Consider the following 18,831-nt stretch of genomic DNA (forward strand, 5'->3'; position numbering starts at 1 on the left):
CTTCTAAGCCAGCCCGTGCAGTACTCTGAGCAAACATGGAACTAGCTGGAGGATTAATATTCCACTGCTAGCCTTTCAGAGCCATTTTTCCCCCTAAATTACCCCTTTATTTCTAATGAAAAAAAAAAATTAAAATCTGAGTGTTGCAGGAAACAGTTCTATGTTTCAACTTGCTTGGTATCCAGCCGAATGGAAAACTTGCCCTGAAATCTCTGGTTATTAACTGAAATCTTAGAATAGCATTAGTATAAATATTCCCGAATATATCTGTGTTTACTCATTATCATTGTATTTTCAAACAACCTAACAATTCAACACGGTTTTCTTAAACAAAGGCAGCCCTAATGCACTGAAGACATTACTGACAGCTGAGAACGCAAGAGCCATTTGCATTGTCAGTAGAGCGGGTTCCCCTCGGTAGACTACAGCAAAGAGGACTGTTCTTTTATTTACCCCATTTTAATGTCTTTTGAGCATGGGAGAATAGGAAAACAGAAGATAACTTCAAATATGTTGGCACTATTGGCAAAGAATTCTATAAAAGCACAAAAATAAAGTTTTTTTGCTTTTTATATTTTCAACAGTAATATAAAAAATATGACGTTGGTTCAAAAGTCAGATAAGGTCTGTGTTGGCAACTACAATTATTTTATTGGACATATTTTGTTTACGTAGGCACAGATTTAAGAATAACACCACAAAATCAAAAGGATAAAGTGCAGACCTGTACTGAGAAGCAGGCCTGGTAAGTCAAGTCTACTCCTACAACTCAGCAGAGAAAAGAACGAAAAGGGGAAAAAAAACTGCCGTTACAAGAGAAGAATTATATTGTAAATTACGTCCTGCAGCAACAGAACCATACGAGGTTTCCTGCAAGGTCCAGAGCACTGGAAACCCCAGGTCCCCTGTGCACAAGGACATCGTGTTTGTCGCAGGAAATATTTTAAGTTAGACTTTGGCTTACACAAGTGGTTTTTTTATAAGAAAACTTAACAAAGGTGTACTGATTCAGCCAGTTCTCTTAACATCATTTCTTTATATATTTCAGAATAAAAAATTATGCACTTAAAAACAGATAACAACCTCCCCCAAATACAGTAAGTTTCGGCAAACAGTGACCAAGAAAGATTGAAAGGGGGAAGCCAGGATGAGTCAGGACTTTAAGTGATGGTCTTTGCCCAATCTCATTCCTGAGCACCAGAATTTTCTCCCTAAGAAGAATCAGGAGATAAAATGGTAAACTGAACGTGTCCTTGTCTTTCCCCATCTCATAAGGGCAGTTTCCTACAGTTCTTAGTAACAGAAAAAAAAAATACATGTTTCCAGAGCTTGCACACATCCAAAAAAAAAAAAAAAAACCAAAAGCCAGAAACCAAGAGGGAGAATAAAAACTAATATAAGCTAAAACATTATTTTGTAGTAAACAATAGAATATAACGTGCAATAGTGCAATTTCTCCTTTGCTGCTCCAACAATGAAGTCTTGGTAGATAGTCCACTGCATGTCAACGTGCGGCATCCCACATCTAACTACGCGCTTGTCGGGCACTGCTGGGTTTGCCGGGCTTCGGAGCCGAGTCGCTGTGTCCGGTCTCTCCCTTCCCCTTCCCAAGGTGGCGGAGCTTCTGATCCCAGCGCTGCATATTGAAAGGCAAAGAAATTACAAAAGAGATTACGGAAGAAGAAGTCCTATGTAAAACAACTGCATGTGTTTACAAACAGCAGCAAAAAAAATAAAAGCCGTCGCCGTTTCCACCACGTTACCCTGCGTTGGGCTCAAATGGTGGAATGTGAGGTCATTGGTAAAAGTCACTTTAAATAGAGAAACCATTTCCTGGCTTTCTTGTAGCCTCTGTGAATGAAGGGGCTGATAATGGCTTAATGGTTTCAGCACAAAAGCATCTCACCTTCTAAATAATAAAATTTAAATGAAGCTATTCCTGCAGTTTTGGGGGAAGCAGAAAAAAAAAACCAGTCAAGTGATTTTAATATATTTTTTAAAAATTATGATTATTATTTTTACTTTTCCAGGTAATTGCAAAAAAAGACATAATAAGTACAGTTGGTACAACTAATGCTGCTTTTGGAAAAGAAGATTACGATGAGACATGGGTGGCAACGTGGCGTGGTCCTCAGCAGTCCCAGGCTGGGAGCAAGGGCAGAGGCAGCGGGTCGCAGACCACAAGGAACTAAGTGAGAAAATAAGTGAGTTCCCCCCCAAAAACCTCATCAAACGACACTGCCACCTGAGAACTGGAACAGAGCAGAAGTCAGTCCACGGCAGTAACGTGGTATTTGCTCTGCGGCACTGGATTTCAGAAGCTTCTGCCAAATCAAACAACAACTTGGAATCAAGATCCCCATACCTTTTCACTCATGTAATCTCTGTGGATGTGACAAACGTGCACAGAAAATCTTGCATTTGTAATCACAATAGTATTTTCCTGCCAGTTACCATTAACGCTGTCGAAGAAAGTGTTGAGTGGAAGAGGGAAGTGGTTTGCATAGGCACAACCATTATGTCAAATCAACAGCTGAGAAATTGCGTCAAAATAAGAATATTCTGTGTAAACGTCGAAATCACTGCTACTTTGTAGCGCATCAAAACATAAAAAGGCAATCCTTCCAGAACTTGGAAGGCATTAGAATACATTTAAATTAGAAAACATTAGAAGGTATTTTCATATAGTGCTTTCATTTGAGCTCATCGCTTCCAATTCGCTGTGACACGACTTCCTTACCATCTACCTCCCTCATTAAGCCAGGAAAGCGAATTTAAAATAATAGACATAATTTGGTAAGAGAATTGTATTTAAAGAATATTAATTCTGAAAGTATAATTCTGACTTAGCTTGGAAAACATTTGTAAAGCCCCCTTTTTTTTCTTTAATTAGTATCACAATCCCAATTAGATAGGCATGTGTTGCAGAACGCCCAGTTTCCCTACGGAGTTCAAACACTCCTACTGTTTGCTTTTTTGAGACAGAGGTTCTGATTGCTGCTACGCTGGAGTACTTCGGGGTAATTCAATGTATGCCTTCAGTTTATTCAGTGTGCATTTCTAAGTCATATAGCAAATAACACACCAAGTTAATTTTTGCTACTTGATATTAACTGGGGTCAGCACGTGTATTTTCTTCCCTTATTTTGAAAAGATGAGGTAGATGTTTCACGGTATCTGCAACATTTGACTTTTGCTGAGATATTTTCTTACCTTTACTTTTTTACCGAGACGATCCTTCCATTTCTCAGCTATGGAGCCTTCCACCAAGAGTAACCTACACAACGGAGACCACCAGTTACTCCATCCACAGGCATGCACAAGCTATACAACCCCACACATGCAAGATTAAGATCTCTGTGTCTGCAGAGAGCCTTGTCCCCGCTGAATACCATTAAGAAGATGTACAGAGAGCCTCACCAAGTTTTCCTTTCCTGGTGGCTCTGAAGTTCAGCTTTACGGGCAAGGGAACAAACAACAACAAATATGCTCCTAGGACAATGCAGAAAGAGTTACCTGGAGCGCTCCTCGTCTTCGTAGCCCATAATGATGTACTCCTCATTGGCGCTGAGCGGTGGGCAGAGGCAGCCGGAGTTCGTGTGAAGGTTTACAGTGTCCTTCGGGATGTTCACCAGGGAAGATTTTAGGATCTCCTTTACTTCCACTACGGCAGTGACGTCGTGACATTTAGTTTTCACCTCCTTCACTTTAGCTCGAATGACTGGGAAAAAGTCACAAAGAGTGTACTTAGCAGCAGCAGATAATGCAGGTCACCCCCAAGCCGTTCTTTGTGACCTCTGGGATTAGTCTTTTGCTTGGTCCTTTATCAAAAGCTTAGCTGAACTCCAGCAATGTCCCTGCCCCCACCGCTTCATTACTTCATCCTCCACCAAGATGGTCCAGCTAGCTCAGTATATCTCACAATGGCATGGTCACGAGTTATGTACCTGTCGGACTTAGATCCTGTAAAAGCTGGGCTTTAACTTTAGCATCCCTTCCTCTTTGCCCTTTCCACTTTAAATATATTGAATTCATTCCTTGTACGCTCTCCTTCTCCCTTGTAACTGCTCCCTCTTTGACTACTTGCGGTACAGAGGACCGAACTTAATTTGTCACTCTCAACCTTTCACAAAACGCGAATGTGTATTGAAACTTCTCGTATCACTACTTCTGCTGGATGACAGCCCCTTACCTTTTTTCTTCTCTCTCCAGTGACCCAGCACCAATCTGCTCTGCTCTTTATGAACTCCAAACGCTCCTGATCTTGACCTGATGACCCGCCTAATTGTTTCCTCCCTCACCCTTTCTTTTTGCCTCAAGTTGCACAGGAGGAAAAGCTGCCTTTCCAAGGCAACGCTATTCGTTTCTCTCATGGTGACCAGCGAACTGATACCACATGCAAACGCAAAGCCAATCCAGAGGTCATGCTCTAAAGGATACCACATCTTTCACAGCTTGCAAACAAGAGTCCCTTTCCACTACAAACAGCAGATTCCCCAGATTCCAAATTTCTTCTAACCCATGTGAAAAAAGTAATATGGAAGAAAGAAAACCACAGACTTACATAGCTCCTCTCTTCACATGCATTGCCCATAAAGATCATCATCAACCAGCATGCGTTGCAGCCACATTAAACACAGCTGCCAACAATTAATAACTTGTGCATTTAATACACACAATTCGCCCCAAGTGATCCACTTTCTTAAAACCTTTCAAGATTTCAAAACAAAATCTTCCTTTAGTTTGGAGTTGCTTCAAACGCATTTTGAAACCTCTTTAATTTCAAAAGCTTGAAAGCATGGGCAGTAGCACGCACAGCGACTCCCTGCCCTGCGCAGGTACCTACTAGACAATTGTCACTCTGTAATTATTTTCCAAACAAATCTATCAAAACAACATAAAACCAACCGGTCAACTAAAAACCAAGAATGATGTTTGACTGAATGCAATTATAATTGTTTACCTTTTAATAGGATCTATTTTTAAAAAATATTTTTTAAAAAAAAGATAAGATATTTTTAGAATCTATTTTTAGATCCTAAAAAAAGATTTTTTTTAAAAAAGCTTATCTGACAATAGTTGTGTAAATGCATAATCTTAATGAATACTCCATAATCACTACCATTTAAATGAAGTCTTTAATTTTACTGAGCCCAAGGCTGTTCACATGATTAATGGGAAAAAGGCTGGGCCTCATTGTCCGATTCCTGTGATCTGTATTCACTGGCTTCATCAGCCTCATTTGCTTAAAACAAACAGTATGAAGAAAAGTAGCAGCCTGGACCTGTGACATGCCTGAAGACCAGGACAATCTGGGCAAGAGAAGACGTAATATGGACATCGTGCACTTTACAGGTGTTACTGACAGCGTAACACAGCTGGCAAGATGTTCATTGCTGGCTTTGATACGTGAGAAGGAAAGAACCTAGTATGTCTGTTAGATCCCATGGTGAGTTTGTAGGCATGAAAGTTAGTCAAAACATCCTTTCCTGCAAAAGCAGAGCGTATCAGAGCTGGAAATCAAAGAGGCAGTTCAGGCATAGCAGCCCACATCGTTATTTTTGTCGCATCACTTTTCACACCGATGAAGTGCACAAACCCCAAATGCCTGCGCTGACGCTGAAATAACACGCAATGTCAACAAAGACACTCTTCTACTAACATATTAAGCTAATCCTCTCCCTTCTTCTAAATTGCAAATGTTTCATCTTCCTTCTGCAATAAGCACCACTGGATTAACCATCAGTAATTGGGACCACAGGCTTTTTTAACAAAAATTTTCCCCTTATTGTAGCCTTAAAAAAGTTGGGAGCTGGCCATGCAGCTGTTCCTACCGTAGTTATAATTGTTGCGCAGATAGGTCTTCTGGGTAGCTTTTATAGGCTTGCATTTGCAGCGCTCTACAAAAACAGAAACTTTTGTTTAGAAAGAAAAGAGCATATGTTCAGTGACAATCTCCCCAAAACTCCAAGTTCAAAATGCGCTGAATTGACTTGTTTATTACAGGCCAAGTGAAATATTAAAACCCACAGGGCACTCCTGGTCTGTTCTGTTGGAAGATGTTGTGGAACTGCCCGTGAGACCTCAAAGCTTTCTAGAAGAAAACTTGACATGCTGAAATTTAAAAAACCCAACCCAACCCAACCCAACACAACCCACCACAACCAAACCAACCCCACAACAACAAACGCACAAGGGCTTGGAGTCTGGTGACAGAATCTTCCATTTTAAGCCAATTCAAGGTTCAATCTTGGTCTCTCCTGTGCTGGCGGGTGCTGCAATTCCATATCCTTACAATGCTGTTCTCTCTTCTGTACTACACTTTGTGCATGCCTGCCTTTCTGCACCTTTAATCTCACAGACCGTAATATAAACACAGAAAGAAAATACTACAACAGGGCACAATTTAACGTTTGATTGGAGACTATAGATCTCAGCTCGGTTTAGCAAACCGGGATATTCTGGTTAGCAGGCATTCACCATAAGGAATATGATTTTTTGTGGCTAATTCTCAACACAGTTCATCTTTGGTGCTGCACCGTAAGATTTCTTATGGTGGCACAGATGTCTGAGAGCTACAGTCAACACATGAAGCATGTCGGAGGGTGACGGGACCAAGCGGCACATGGCTCCCTGCTCCCAACACTTCTGGGATGGTCCCCACAAAATGAAACCTTGACCACGTATCTTCAGAGGTGTCTGGCAGGAGGTTGAAGAGAGATTGAGCTTAAGAGGCTGAAGGGCTTTGCTTGACTACTGCAGGTGTTTGGTGTTACCTTTGAGCTTGCTCTGGACTCTTCCTCAATTTCTGTGTCAATTTTACACAATTTTATTATGACCCAGAACCTCAGGTTTAATTAAAATAGGGAATTTCTTTAGCCCTTATGGTGGCAAGGATGGCCTTCAAAGGACAATACCAAGGAGCACTGTCAAAGCAGCATTTCCAGTGGTGCGGCTTCCAGGCAGCTGGGAACAATAACGGAGGTAAGAACATTTTCATTAGTGCCCGAGGACTGCTGATGCTGAAGCTCCAGACCCACGCGTTCATTAACACCACCAATATTTCATGGCTGGTTGTTCTACTGCAAATATTTACTTATTTCAAGCTAGCGCCTAAGTGGAGTTTGGCAGAGTTGTTTCAAACAGCAGGTCCTGGTCTTACATACACATGGTCATCTATTTTGACGTTTGACTTAGCGTTTAAGTGGAAATAGACTTAATGCAGCCTATTTCTACACACTATCATTCTAAAATACCAATGCACATAAGTTAGTCATTTAGTTAAATCCAACATGAAGAGTCTGAAAAAGAATTTTTATTTGCTATGTAAGATTTCTGCATATTAAAAAAAAGAGATGGAATCATATGGTTACGGATTTCTCAAATCATTATTTATTGTCTATTGAAAGAATTATTGTAGTTGAAAAATAATTTAAAAAATGCAGCAAAGAGGAGAACATTTCAAAAGAAGAGTATACCGTTTCCTTGAATTTCAAAAACATCCTCAGGAATCTACATATAGAGTCCGACAGACTTCAGCTTTTGTATGAGACTGTGTTAAAATAAAAAAGGCAGAGAAGGGAAGTGATTTTTGGCTTCCCTTCTGCCTGTGGGAGCTCATGCATACTTCCGGCCAAATTATGGCCCATTTTATAAGCTGCCTTGAAACGGGCCATAAAAGATGTGCTCCTACGACCCACGCTCACGCCAGGCATCAAAACGTTCAAGTCCAACAAGTCACACGCTTCAACATTCCCCTGCTCTGCAGTACTTTGCTCTGTGGCACAAGGAGAATAGTCTAAACTACAAGACAAGAATACACAGCCTCACAGTTCCCTCAATTTTAAGATGGTGGGAGATTAATAAAGTATGTTTCTCAAATTAATAAAATAAAATAGTCTCATTCTAGAAACAAATTACAGACCTGCTCATGTTCCTAATGAAGGATACCTCCTAGTCACCCTAGCGCTTTTCAAATTTACATTTCAAAGAACTTTACAAAACGTTGCATTATTCCTAATCACTGTTTGGAGATACCAAAACTAAAACAGAGTCACTTGCCAAGGCCAGTTATAAAGTCAGTCGTAGAGCTAGAACCGACTCCTCTCTCCCAATTCCTGCCATGGTGACTTTCAAGGGAAGGACAACATGAGTATTAGAGAACACAAATTTGACTGATGCATGTTTCTGGCAAAGCTGAGCTTTCCCCAGGGAGTGGGAACACCCTCAAAAGGTGGCTGGAAAAATCTCTTGATGCTGAGGGAACGTCCCATCTTACCTGATAAATCTCCTCTGAAGCTGCCAGGCTTACCAGAAGAGCTCTGGGACCACAAGAACGTTACATCCCAAGCACTGAGACAGGCAGCCGAGGCTCACCCCGGTTTTGACTGCGATCTCAGCTAACTTTCCCATTAAATATTCTTTTTTAATACAAATCAGTACAGGACTAACAAAAGCTCAAAATATATACCTTTGAAAACTTCTCCCTGTAAATGCCAAAACAAATGGACTACACGGGAAAAGGGTTTTCCCCAGGGATCGCTACCCAGAAACGTGCCATCTTAAATCTAAGTGCATGCACAACCTAAAACCTGGCTGTTATACCGATCGGTACAAGCACGCGACCCTGGCAAATGCTTCCCTGATTAACTGAAGTGAAGCCTGTTAAGGGGTTTAGTTTTATTGCGTTTTTCTAATTGTAGCTGGCTTTCTGAAGGATGTACGCTGTGATTTAAATAACATTTTGCACCTACATAGCTACTTTCACACCAGCACCTACTGATCACATTTTAAAACTGTATTATAAGCTGGGCATTATTAATACCTTTTCACAATTTGGTCAGAGATTAATGCTGAAGTTACCCAATTTTACATAGGTATCTAATTTTATGCTCTACAGCCATACTTAGGCGTTTATATTAATAAACTGAGCATCAGTGCATACCATGGCTCGTCAACACCTCTGGAGAAGGAAAGACACGATGGCCGACGCTAGGTTTCCAAGTGTCACCTTCTTGACAAAGGCCTAAGAGCAAAACTTCTGAAGGGATTGTAATAAAATTCAAGGAAACCTATAGTCCTTGGCTTGCTTGAGCAACAAATTCACATTTCTGTAATCTATTAGCTCCCAACCTGGGCTTTGCTTCTTTGCATTGCCTAGGAGTAGTGGTAACACTCAAGGGGTTTTACTCACCTCCACCAAAAACAGAGCAAAAATAAAAAGCAAGAGGGGACCTGCTGGAATAAAACCAGTCTCAGAGGGTCTCAGCCTCAACTTCCTCAGGTTAATGGGAGTTTTGCCATTATCTACAGAGAGTGTCGAGTTTAATTTACAAACTTTAAAGTCAGAGGAACCATTATCTCCACTGGTTTTGCCCAGTGAAAATCCATTTAATGATCATTCTCACCGTTCGAGACAAAACTTTTAATGAAATTAGCACAGCCCTCTGGATTTGATGAAAATTTTGCCCTGACCAAAGCAGAAGAGACAAGCGCTAAAAGTCGGGCTAAAGAGTTAATTGAGTTGTATGATGAGAGGTCCACAGGCTGACCAGCCCAATCCCACCTGCCCACGGGACACAAAAGCACAATCTACAGGATTCCCAGACAAGACACGAATATTTAAACATTGCTTAGTACCCCTCTTACTTAATCAAATATTAAAAGGATTTGAAAGACTATAGTTTACTATACAGTTTTATAAAAGTGTACTTACCAATGCCGGCGCCTCTACAGTTGCCGTTATTGGAATCCATAGGGAAATCTGGCATGGATTGATAAAATACAAAAGGAAATGTTAGTATTTTTAATATTGGATTATTTTAATACACCCACATTACAATGTCTTCTCTTTCTCTAATACTTAGTTTATTAAAACATAATAATTAATAAACAAATTATAATGTTCTACGGCCCAGCCTGTTAAAGTTGACATGACTTCTTATCTGAACTTCACCCAAATCTGGAACATGGTGTTAAATGCTGAAGCACATGAAATTCCATTTCTACTGGTGCACAGACTGGCAGGTTTCGGACAAGGATGGAAATTTATGGCATGAACTCAGAGCACCTACAAAAAGTACACGTACTGTTTGCATTTAATTAGATGATGAAGGAGAAATTACTTTTGGTTTGTTTTTCTGGTTACTGAGGAAATCAAACCAACCAACCACAATCATATCGTTGAAGCAAATGCCAAAACAAACGTTTCAGACCTTCCCCTTCCCTTCAGTTTAAAAACATACTGATTATTTTGAAGGACAGATAAGGAACAGAAGGAAAAAAAAAGGCACTATGCCCAAATAACTGCTTTCAGACACATGTGGAATGTGTTCCACATTACTAAAACCTATTGTTTATTAAATCACACAATTTAATGGATTTGTACACATACTTAATCCTGAAAAACAAGTATGGTAATGCATATAACGTTGTACAAGCTAAGGGAAAAATAAATGCAAGAGAAACAAGGTTTGGGAGACAGGCAGTAATGCTTTATTAGAAGGGCACATAAAATGGAAAAACAAATCAGCTTTCAAAGAAAAAGCCTTCTTTAAGTTTGCGTGCCCAAATGTTTATGTAGTTTTTTAAACTCTGGAAGCTGCTGTCATACAAACATCACCTTTCTTATATCCTTACATTATCATGGATGCAACACCACTGCATTTACAATATTTTACAATATAGGACAAACGAATACATGACCATGTAACAGCTCCTCTCTTGCAGCTTGAGCTGTAAGGATTTGGCTGTAAGACAGCCCAGGACACTGATGATACTCGGTATAGGTGAAGGGTTTAGATGCATAGACTAAATTTTAAGGGCTGGGGCCATTATTTAATCACAAATTCTGTAAATATGTATTTAAAATACCTGTTTACAAGAAATCTAATATTACTTAGTTAATCTTCTAAGTTGTCCATCCTTCTTTTTTAAAAAAGATTTTAAAATGTCCACCTTAACGCATATTTCTACTACTCCTAGAAACATGAAACCTCCTTTACATAAATGGGCATATGGCTAAATGACAGTCAGGGCAAAAGTAAATCTGAAAAACAACTAATTCCCTCATTAACATAAATTAACTTCAAAAAATTGAGACTTCAGGAATAATTATTCCTACCAACTTAAAGAGCAATGGGTATAGAAAATACCACAGAAGGATTGAATAGGTGCTCCTATTGCTAATAAAAAAATCACATCCATTTTCTTCCAAAGAAAGTTCCAAACTACCGCAGGAACTTAGTTTATAGAAGAAAACTAACATTTTCATGGAGCCAATTTGGCCTTTGGTTATCAGGTACTTCCACGGCAGCTGTAAGGCTTCTCCGAGCTGCCTTGTAGTAAGTCAAATTATACATGCTAATTCTTGCTTACATGTTTTGATTATTCACCTGAGCTATTCTCAAATTTTAAAAAAGCTGTCGTTATCAGGTGGCAATTAGAGATTGTGACCTCTATGAATAGTATAAGGTAAAAAAAAAAAAGAGGTCTTCATCGAATTTAAATGCATTTTATGTTGTATTAAGTGCTTTCGTGTATTCCAGGACATGATGAAAGAGGAATTCAAATGGTTTTCTTGCAAATGGTGAGTAAAAGGGTGACCACATTTCTTCTCATTCTTCCTCTCCTGGGCCAATCCTCTGTTGTCTCGTTCATTTAGCCAAATGGTGACTTTAACCTACCATTCCTTCTGACGTGGTAAAAGTACAGGGAGCGCTCAGGTCTGTAGTCTGATAATCCTGCCATCTGCTCCCATGGCAGAGGGAAGGCTGCAAAACCTCCCGGCCACCAACCATCGAGAGGTGGCTCTACCTCTCCATGCGCCCAAGAGCGGCCTGAGGTGTTTCACCACTCCCCAGGCATTCAAGACATCTGCAGAGAAAGCTCTCCAGATTCACTGCCTGCCTCGTTTGGTTGCCTTGGCCAACTTCTCAAGCTGCCTTCAAGGCTGCCCAGCTTTGCACGTGGCCAAGGCGACTCTTCCTGGTGCTCCATGTAGCCCAGCAAGCTACAATGCCTACCAAAATAGGTACTTCAGTTATGAATGAAGGGGTGGTTTCACAGAATCACAGAATCAATGAGGTTGGAAGAGACCTCTGGGATCATGGAGTCCAACCTTTGCCCTAACACCGCCATGTCAACTAGACCATGGCACTAAGTGCCATGTCCAGTCTCTTCTTAAACACCTCCAGGGATGGTGACTCCACCACCTCCCTGGGCAGCCCATTCCAACACCTAACGACCCTTTCTGTGAAGAAATGCCTCCTAAGTATGTTTGTTCACACCTCCAAAGCACATTCCCTATGCCAACAAAATTGTTACTGGGGGCAGAAAAAATTTTCATCAGCAGAAGAGACAAGGAAAGTATCATGTTAAATGCTTGCCATCTTCACATCCACGGAGGGAACACAGAAAGAAAAAGAAGCCCTGAAGTTCACTCTCCGTTCCTAAACCAAGAGCCGATCCCAGCAGTCATGACTTCATGGTGTTGGAGCAAACCAAGTCCAATTCACTCTGGAATTACAACTAAAAAACAAACCAGAGCCTGGTAAGGGGTTCACAGCCTTCCCTGACCCCACTTGGGGGTACGATGCTCATGTGTACCAGCTGAGGAACTGTCCTTCAAACTGAGAGGGGCCCAAGAAGGGCTGGTGAACACCCAATACGCCAAACCTCGTCCTGCAAACAAACACGGAACTAAACGGCTTTCCACCAGGCGTTCACTTCCACTCCTAGGTACACAACTTATTTTATTTTTACCAAATTACAACACACCACAACCTCAACCTGTTTCCTAATTCTGCATTCATTCATTTCCCAGGTCACTCATCCTACCCCAAAGCAGTGGTTGTGGGTATCTGACGAAGCGGCTCACTGTGCAACAAGAGTAATTCCGACGTTGTGCACAAAGCGGCGATTAACGGGAACGGCTCCCACTTCTGTGTCTGCGCCAGGGCTGCGGTGCGCAGCACGTTGTGCTCTGCACTTGTGGTCACAGCACGGTGTCCGTCAATGAGCAAAGGAGGAGTAAATAGGTACCGATACATCTCTTCATGATTCATCCCCTTACTTGTGAGGGCTTGGGCCAGGCAAGTACTGGCCTTGCCTTGATGCTTATCTTTCCCGGTGCACTCGTGCTTATTTAGAGATGAGCAGTTTCTACTGATGGAGAGGAGCATGGGCCTGCGGAGGGGACCGGAGACATCCATCGCTGTACGATACCTCTCGGGAAAGGCTTCACATCCTGATCTTTCTCCTTGTCAAGCTCACGCTGCCTGAGCCCTTCTCATCTACCAGGGAAGTGATGGGAAAGAGAGTCTGGGCCAAAAGGGAAAAGAGCCTGGGGGCCCCCCTTCCCCCCAGCCACTCGCAAGGTCTTAGGCGGGTGTGAGCAATCACAAAATCCCACCCTCTGACCCCACTGGTCTACTGGGCGGAGACCTCTCTCCATCGGGAGATGCACGTGCCTTAGCTCTTCAGTGTAAAGCAGACTGGGGGGCGGGGGGGGGAAGCTATTTTTAAAAATAAACAGCTGACTTCCTATTGTTCCACGTGTCCTCAGAGGCGACATCTCTGCCAAGTTCTGTGTGAGCAATCACAAAATCCCACCCTCTGACCCCACTGGTCTACTGGGCGGAGACCTCTCTCCATCGGGAGATGCACGTGCCTTAGCTCTTCAGTGTAAAGCAGACTGGGGGGCGGGGGGGGGAAGCTATTTTTAAAAATAAACAGCTGACTTCCTATTGTTCCACGTGTCCTCAGAGGCGACATCTCTGCCAAGTTCTGTCTACGCAAAAAATCTTTTTGAAAGAAGTATCTGTCAGCGATGATTAGCAGGATTACCAAAGAGGAAATATTATCCAGATCTCCAATCCAAAGGCTTCCTATTAAATTTTGTTTAAGAGGAGGAGAAAAAAATCCAAACTGATTTTTTCCAACAAGCTGTTTTAATTAATCACTGTTCAGAGGGATGCTATATTAAAAAAAAAAAACAAAACCAAAACCACTAACAAAGAGAGCTGAATAAAAGCCACTTGCATAGTAAGTGTACAAAATAACAATGCCTGGACCACAGATTTGGATGAGAGGTTTGGGGAAAGGAAACAATTTGGTAAAACTTAGTTTTCAGCAAACATCTTACTTATGTCACAGTTTAAATTAAAAAGAAAAAAAAAAAAGGCAGAGAAAGGGCCAAAAGTAACACAATCCTGATTGTCATCGCAGTTAAAGAATACAGCCCAGCTATTACCGAAGCCATTCCAGGCACCCTGCTCCAAAGAACGAAACCACAGCCAGCGGTTGCTGCTTGGGCACCTTCTTCAGATGGAGACGTCTGTGAGCCCCATTAACTAAGAAACCCTCCCAAAATACGTGAATTCAGACCTTGTAATCTACTTCAGCTCTTAAGAGAGGATCTTTGCTAATCTGATTGCAAAAATATACACAGCGAAACAAAGTAATATGAAAATTGATCCTAGTTAAAATTTAATACAGACCACTCGATCTCCAAGTCGCAGAGCAGCCTGCAACACGACAACATGGCCGCTCCACGTAACGAGTTATTCCACATAACGACTCCTGCCAGGTTTTGATGACATTTAATGACCTAGGTCTTGATGCTTAGACTCTTAACAGCCGTTCTGGAGGACTCAGCCTACAAACTGCAGCAATAGCATTAAGACCACCGATGGCATCATCATTAATAAGGTTTAAATTCCCTTATTTACTTTTCCTGTCTTCTTTCAGGCTCGAAGCTTGTAATGATTTTGTTCTTTAACCAAGAAATCAGGCTGCTTCCAAGTTTTGAGCAAACGCCTAAACAAATCTCAACTTTATAAACGACAACCTGGGCATGACTGCTCGTCCTCGGTAGAGTCTGAAACACTCCCCTAGCACCGCTGTGCGTTTCGACTACTGTAAGTAGAGCTATGCAAAGTCTGAGTCAGAACACATTCGATCTGGAGTTTGGAAACCACCCATTTGGAAATGAAGCTAATAACATATGAAAAACAAGCATGGGAAACGGCTCTTTCAGTTTTCTTTTGAGCGTACAATGTCAAATTCACATACTGGGTCACTATGAATTCATCCAGGCAGACAGGCAGGTACAGAGGACTTGGACTACACAGAGAAATACAAGATTTAAGAAAATATGTCTTCATCTCTTGAATAATCTTTAGTTTTCTTCAATGTCTAAGAGGTGGGTTTTTTTTTTTAAGAAATTCAGAGTCCTCTTCAGCCATCTTATGATAGTCATCCAAAACGTTTTGGACATTAATTACATGTGGTTGATACCTTGTGATGCTGCTTCCCTTTTCTCCAGCATCTCATTAACAGCCCAACATGCCTTCAAGCTATTTTTCTATCTAAATAACATATGGTGAGACAGACCCAAGTGACAGATCTGTCCTCTAATACGCATGGTACCCATCATACTGTGCTCTGGTTTTATTGCCAGTTCCCTCTTCAAAACAGGAATAAACATGTCACTTGAGACATAAACACTCTGCTAGACAACAACAGCCAAGTACACGCGCTGAAGTGCTTTTTTGAGTCAGCATCCCAACACCAGTGATGACTGTGGTCAGGCTGCTCATTTATTATGTGTAAAATTAAAGACAAGTTCCGCCACTGAAATTTTAGATTCAAGATGTTTTTTGTCTATCTGCACTTCTTGCTGCTTCAAAGAAGATTTGAGAGGACCCTGAATGAAGGAAGGAGATAACCTGATAGATGTGAGGAAGAGTCAGCATATGCACACAGAGACTGAAATATATGGAGCAAGTGAACGGGACCTCCTGCAGAATTAAGACAGCTTGTATCAACATCTGCGAGCAGAATTGCTTTCATCCCCCAAAAGCACAGGACAGGGAGAGGCAGGATAAAAGCCACAGGAGACATCTGACATCAGCATGCACGAATCTGACATCTGGGATGTTAACGTATCGTCAAGGGGCTTCGCCATCCTCCGTCCTGAACTGTGATTTGTCGGATCCTCCGCAAAAAGCCAAATATTGAGTGTCACACCTGCCTCCAGAACACCCACACTATGTGCGGAGCATCCCTCTGCAGCCTGGGTGTAAAGGAACCCAAGTGTTTCCTAAAGATAATGAAAAATCAAGAAAGGTTCACTTCCCACATGACATTTGTTTGAAAGGGGTCTCTGTAACTTGAGGAACTTCAGACCTCCAAATCAGCAGTGTGGTAGAGCAGCTCACACTCCGGTTTTGGAGACCAGCACAAGCCCAGGGGCTCTGCAGAGCTCTTCCTCTAACTGAGCCCTAAAGAAGGGACTGTTACCAGCCTGCTGCGATGTCTGTGATGGAGGAGGCTGACATAGGATGACACAAATACTTCCCTCATTCCTGCGAAGGGGAAGTCTCTAGATCTTCCTTACCGCCTGGGCTGTGCACAGAAAGACGTCCTAGAAGACGTCTGTGGAAGCCTCGTAACCTGTGCCTCAAGAACCAAAAGTGAACTTCTTACTGGGATTTGACACAGATTTTACCAAGCACAGTTTCTCCACGTTTTGCAACAGCCACAGTCTACTAGGCATGGGGAATACAACCGATCGGCGAGGAATTTCTCATCTTTTACTGCAGTGTCAGCCAAAGAAAAAAAGTCAAATGAACTTCAAATTACCTTCAACTTGGCATGAATGAAAGGAGAGTCAAGACCAATTACTTTTAACAGTGACAGGGAATTTTTGCGAGCATCTGTACAAGCTCTCCCCAGCCGGTAACTGATCCGGTATGACGTTAACTCGCTGCAGCCTCTTGCAGGTGACTCAACCTGGAAAGAGTATGTCCTGAGGGTCAGAAGAGCCCTTGCATCCAGCTGAACCATCCACTCAGAAAGATGCACGGTCTAATATTGGAAAAGGAACGGAAATCGGGCTTTCCGAACCCTGTCCCTGCTCCGACACGGACAACCATCTGACCACGCTATCCTTCAGGCTGCTGCCTTAGGGAAGGGACTAGACAAATGCATCAGCCCTCACCAGTAATAACGCAGAGACCTCGAGACGAAAGGAAACGGTGGAATGCTGTTACTTTGCAGGTAGCAAAAAATGAAAGAAAAATCAAGACTTCACTTCTGAAGAATAAACGCCCCCCCTCTTCTACAACAGAAGCCCATGAAATAATGGATTTATATTTCTGTCTGCTCTATTAGATCTTCTTTACAGACAGCACAAGGGGTGGGAGTGCTTAGGAGAGAAAATAAGAGCAGGTATTCTGCAAGCTCCCCATTAGGCAGTTGGTTATTCGTGTCTTCTACTTGGCTGCAATCCTTTATTTGGAGAATTGATTTTGGAAGTGTTCACCTTACCTCTTCCTAGAACAGGAATCCTTCACTCTGCTTTCTAAAGGAGCAGTTTTATTCCCTCAAGAAGGATTCTTTCAGTCTGGTGCATAATGCATCAGTTCAAGATTTTCAGCCCAGAAATGAGAATGTCATCAGGTTCTCATTCACTGAAAGAGAGTTTTCATGGATCCGGCCCTGGAATCCCTCAAAGAGGTTATTGTACTGCTGAGGTCCTCAGAAATAGGTAACTTGGAGGCAACTTTAGCCAAACTTCCTCCCTCCAGATTTGAATGCGATTGCTTTCAAATCGCTGCAGACCTGCCAAGCCTCGCTCAGTCTGGAGCCGTTTTTAAGGCGGTGGTGAAAGCACCTCAACACTACAGAGAAAGGTGCTCAGTGTTCAAAACCGCACCTCCCCAAACCACCCCAGCAGGTCTGCAGCCCCCAGGGAGCAGCAGCAGCAGCAAGGGAACCGCAGGCGAAAACAGATGGTTGGGTTCATGGGCTGGGGACAACCGCGGGGCGGGGGGGGAGAAGGATGGAAAGGTGAGAGGGGAGCAATTAGAAGGGTTAGAGAGAAATAGTAGTAACGACCGGAGGTATCAGGGCATGGTCACTGAGCTGAGGTTTCAAGAGGTGGCGAGGGTAACTCGATGGAGTCAGAGAAGGAGCGGGGTTAGTCTGGCCTACGCACAAATGGGGAGGAGTGGAGAGAGCAGCTTACCTGGGAAGGCTGAGCTGGGAAGCATGGTCAGGAAACCGAAGCACGAGATTTCGTTAGGAGAGGAAAACAGGAATTACAGTGTTTGGCATTGCTGGCAGTGGGATACATAAAGCATTTGGTAATGGGGCACAAGCACAGTCAAATACTGTGCTGAGCAAAGCATGAAAAAAACCCCCTTTCATTGCCAGGCCACTGCTGGGGGAGGACGGAGAGGTGGGATCCGCCGCCCGTCAGCGAGCTCCCATGACCCGGCGCTGCAGCTGCGGGCACTGAACGAGCCGGACGGCAGCACGGGCCAGCAGAGCGCATGGGTCCTGCTCTGCCTCAGCCTCCGACCCCTCTCTCGTAGCTGCTCCCCTGCCCCAGCTCTGCTCTCCCGCTCCTGTGATGGAGAGGGCCGGCAGACTCACCCACACGGCAACTTTGCAGCAAAGAAACGAAGCTTGGTCCCACCAGCAGCAAATACTTTCCTCAAGTAAGACAGGAACTGTGGTCATTTTGTAAAGGTCAAAGCTCACTCGTGATAACCATCCACTGGCTTGCTTTAATTCCCTATTCAATAGCTCCTTCAATTTCACATTTTGGTGGTGCTGGGCTCCCCACCTCGGAGCCGTGCCCTGGTAACACCTCTGGCCCAAAGGCAGCTGTGACGGGAGCACAGCCCTAACAGAGCAGGGTCCCTGAGCTACAGCAGGTTTGCAGCATCGCGGTGGCCTGAGTGCTCAGCAATCTTCACCCGACCATGCCGAGATGCTCCTGCCTCCCTGGTACCCCTGGATGGCAGCCGGACATCCAGTGCC

General features: G+C 42.9%; 1 protein-coding gene across 1 annotated transcript; it reads right to left on the reverse strand.

Moving 5' to 3' along the window:
* Positions 1-1,251: 1,251 nt before the first annotated feature.
* Positions 1,252-9,770, reverse strand: FRZB (frizzled-related protein). The gene is made up of 5 exons (XM_009700414.1): positions 9,716-9,770; positions 5,835-5,900; positions 3,517-3,721; positions 3,214-3,277; positions 1,252-1,636 (listed from the first exon to the last, which is right to left on the reverse strand). The coding sequence occupies exons 1-5, from the start codon at positions 9,768-9,770 to the stop codon at positions 1,526-1,528; spliced, it is 501 nt and encodes a 166-aa protein (XP_009698716.1). The 3' UTR covers positions 1,252-1,525.
* Between the last annotated feature and the right edge of the window lie 9,061 nt (positions 9,771-18,831).

Source organism: Cariama cristata, unplaced genomic scaffold (assembly GCF_000690535.1).
Source record: "Cariama cristata isolate BGI_N322 unplaced genomic scaffold, ASM69053v1 scaffold16365, whole genome shotgun sequence".
NCBI classification, from domain to species: Eukaryota; Metazoa; Chordata; class Aves; order Cariamiformes; family Cariamidae; genus Cariama; species Cariama cristata.

Bases quoted from the DNA above. Each gene is read 5' to 3' on its own strand.
- FRZB (XM_009700414.1), bottom strand. From the start codon at position 9,770: ATGCCAGATTTCCCTATGGATTCCAATAACGGCAACTGTAGAGGCGCC. The intron at 3,722-5,834 runs GTAGGAACAGCT...ACTTTTTCCCAG, and splicing joins GCGCAACAATTATAACTACG to TCATTCGAGCTAAAGTGAAG. The intron at 1,637-3,213 runs GTAAGAAAATAT...TTCAATATGCAG, and splicing joins GTCTCGGTAAAAAAGTAAAG to CGCTGGGATCAGAAGCTCCG.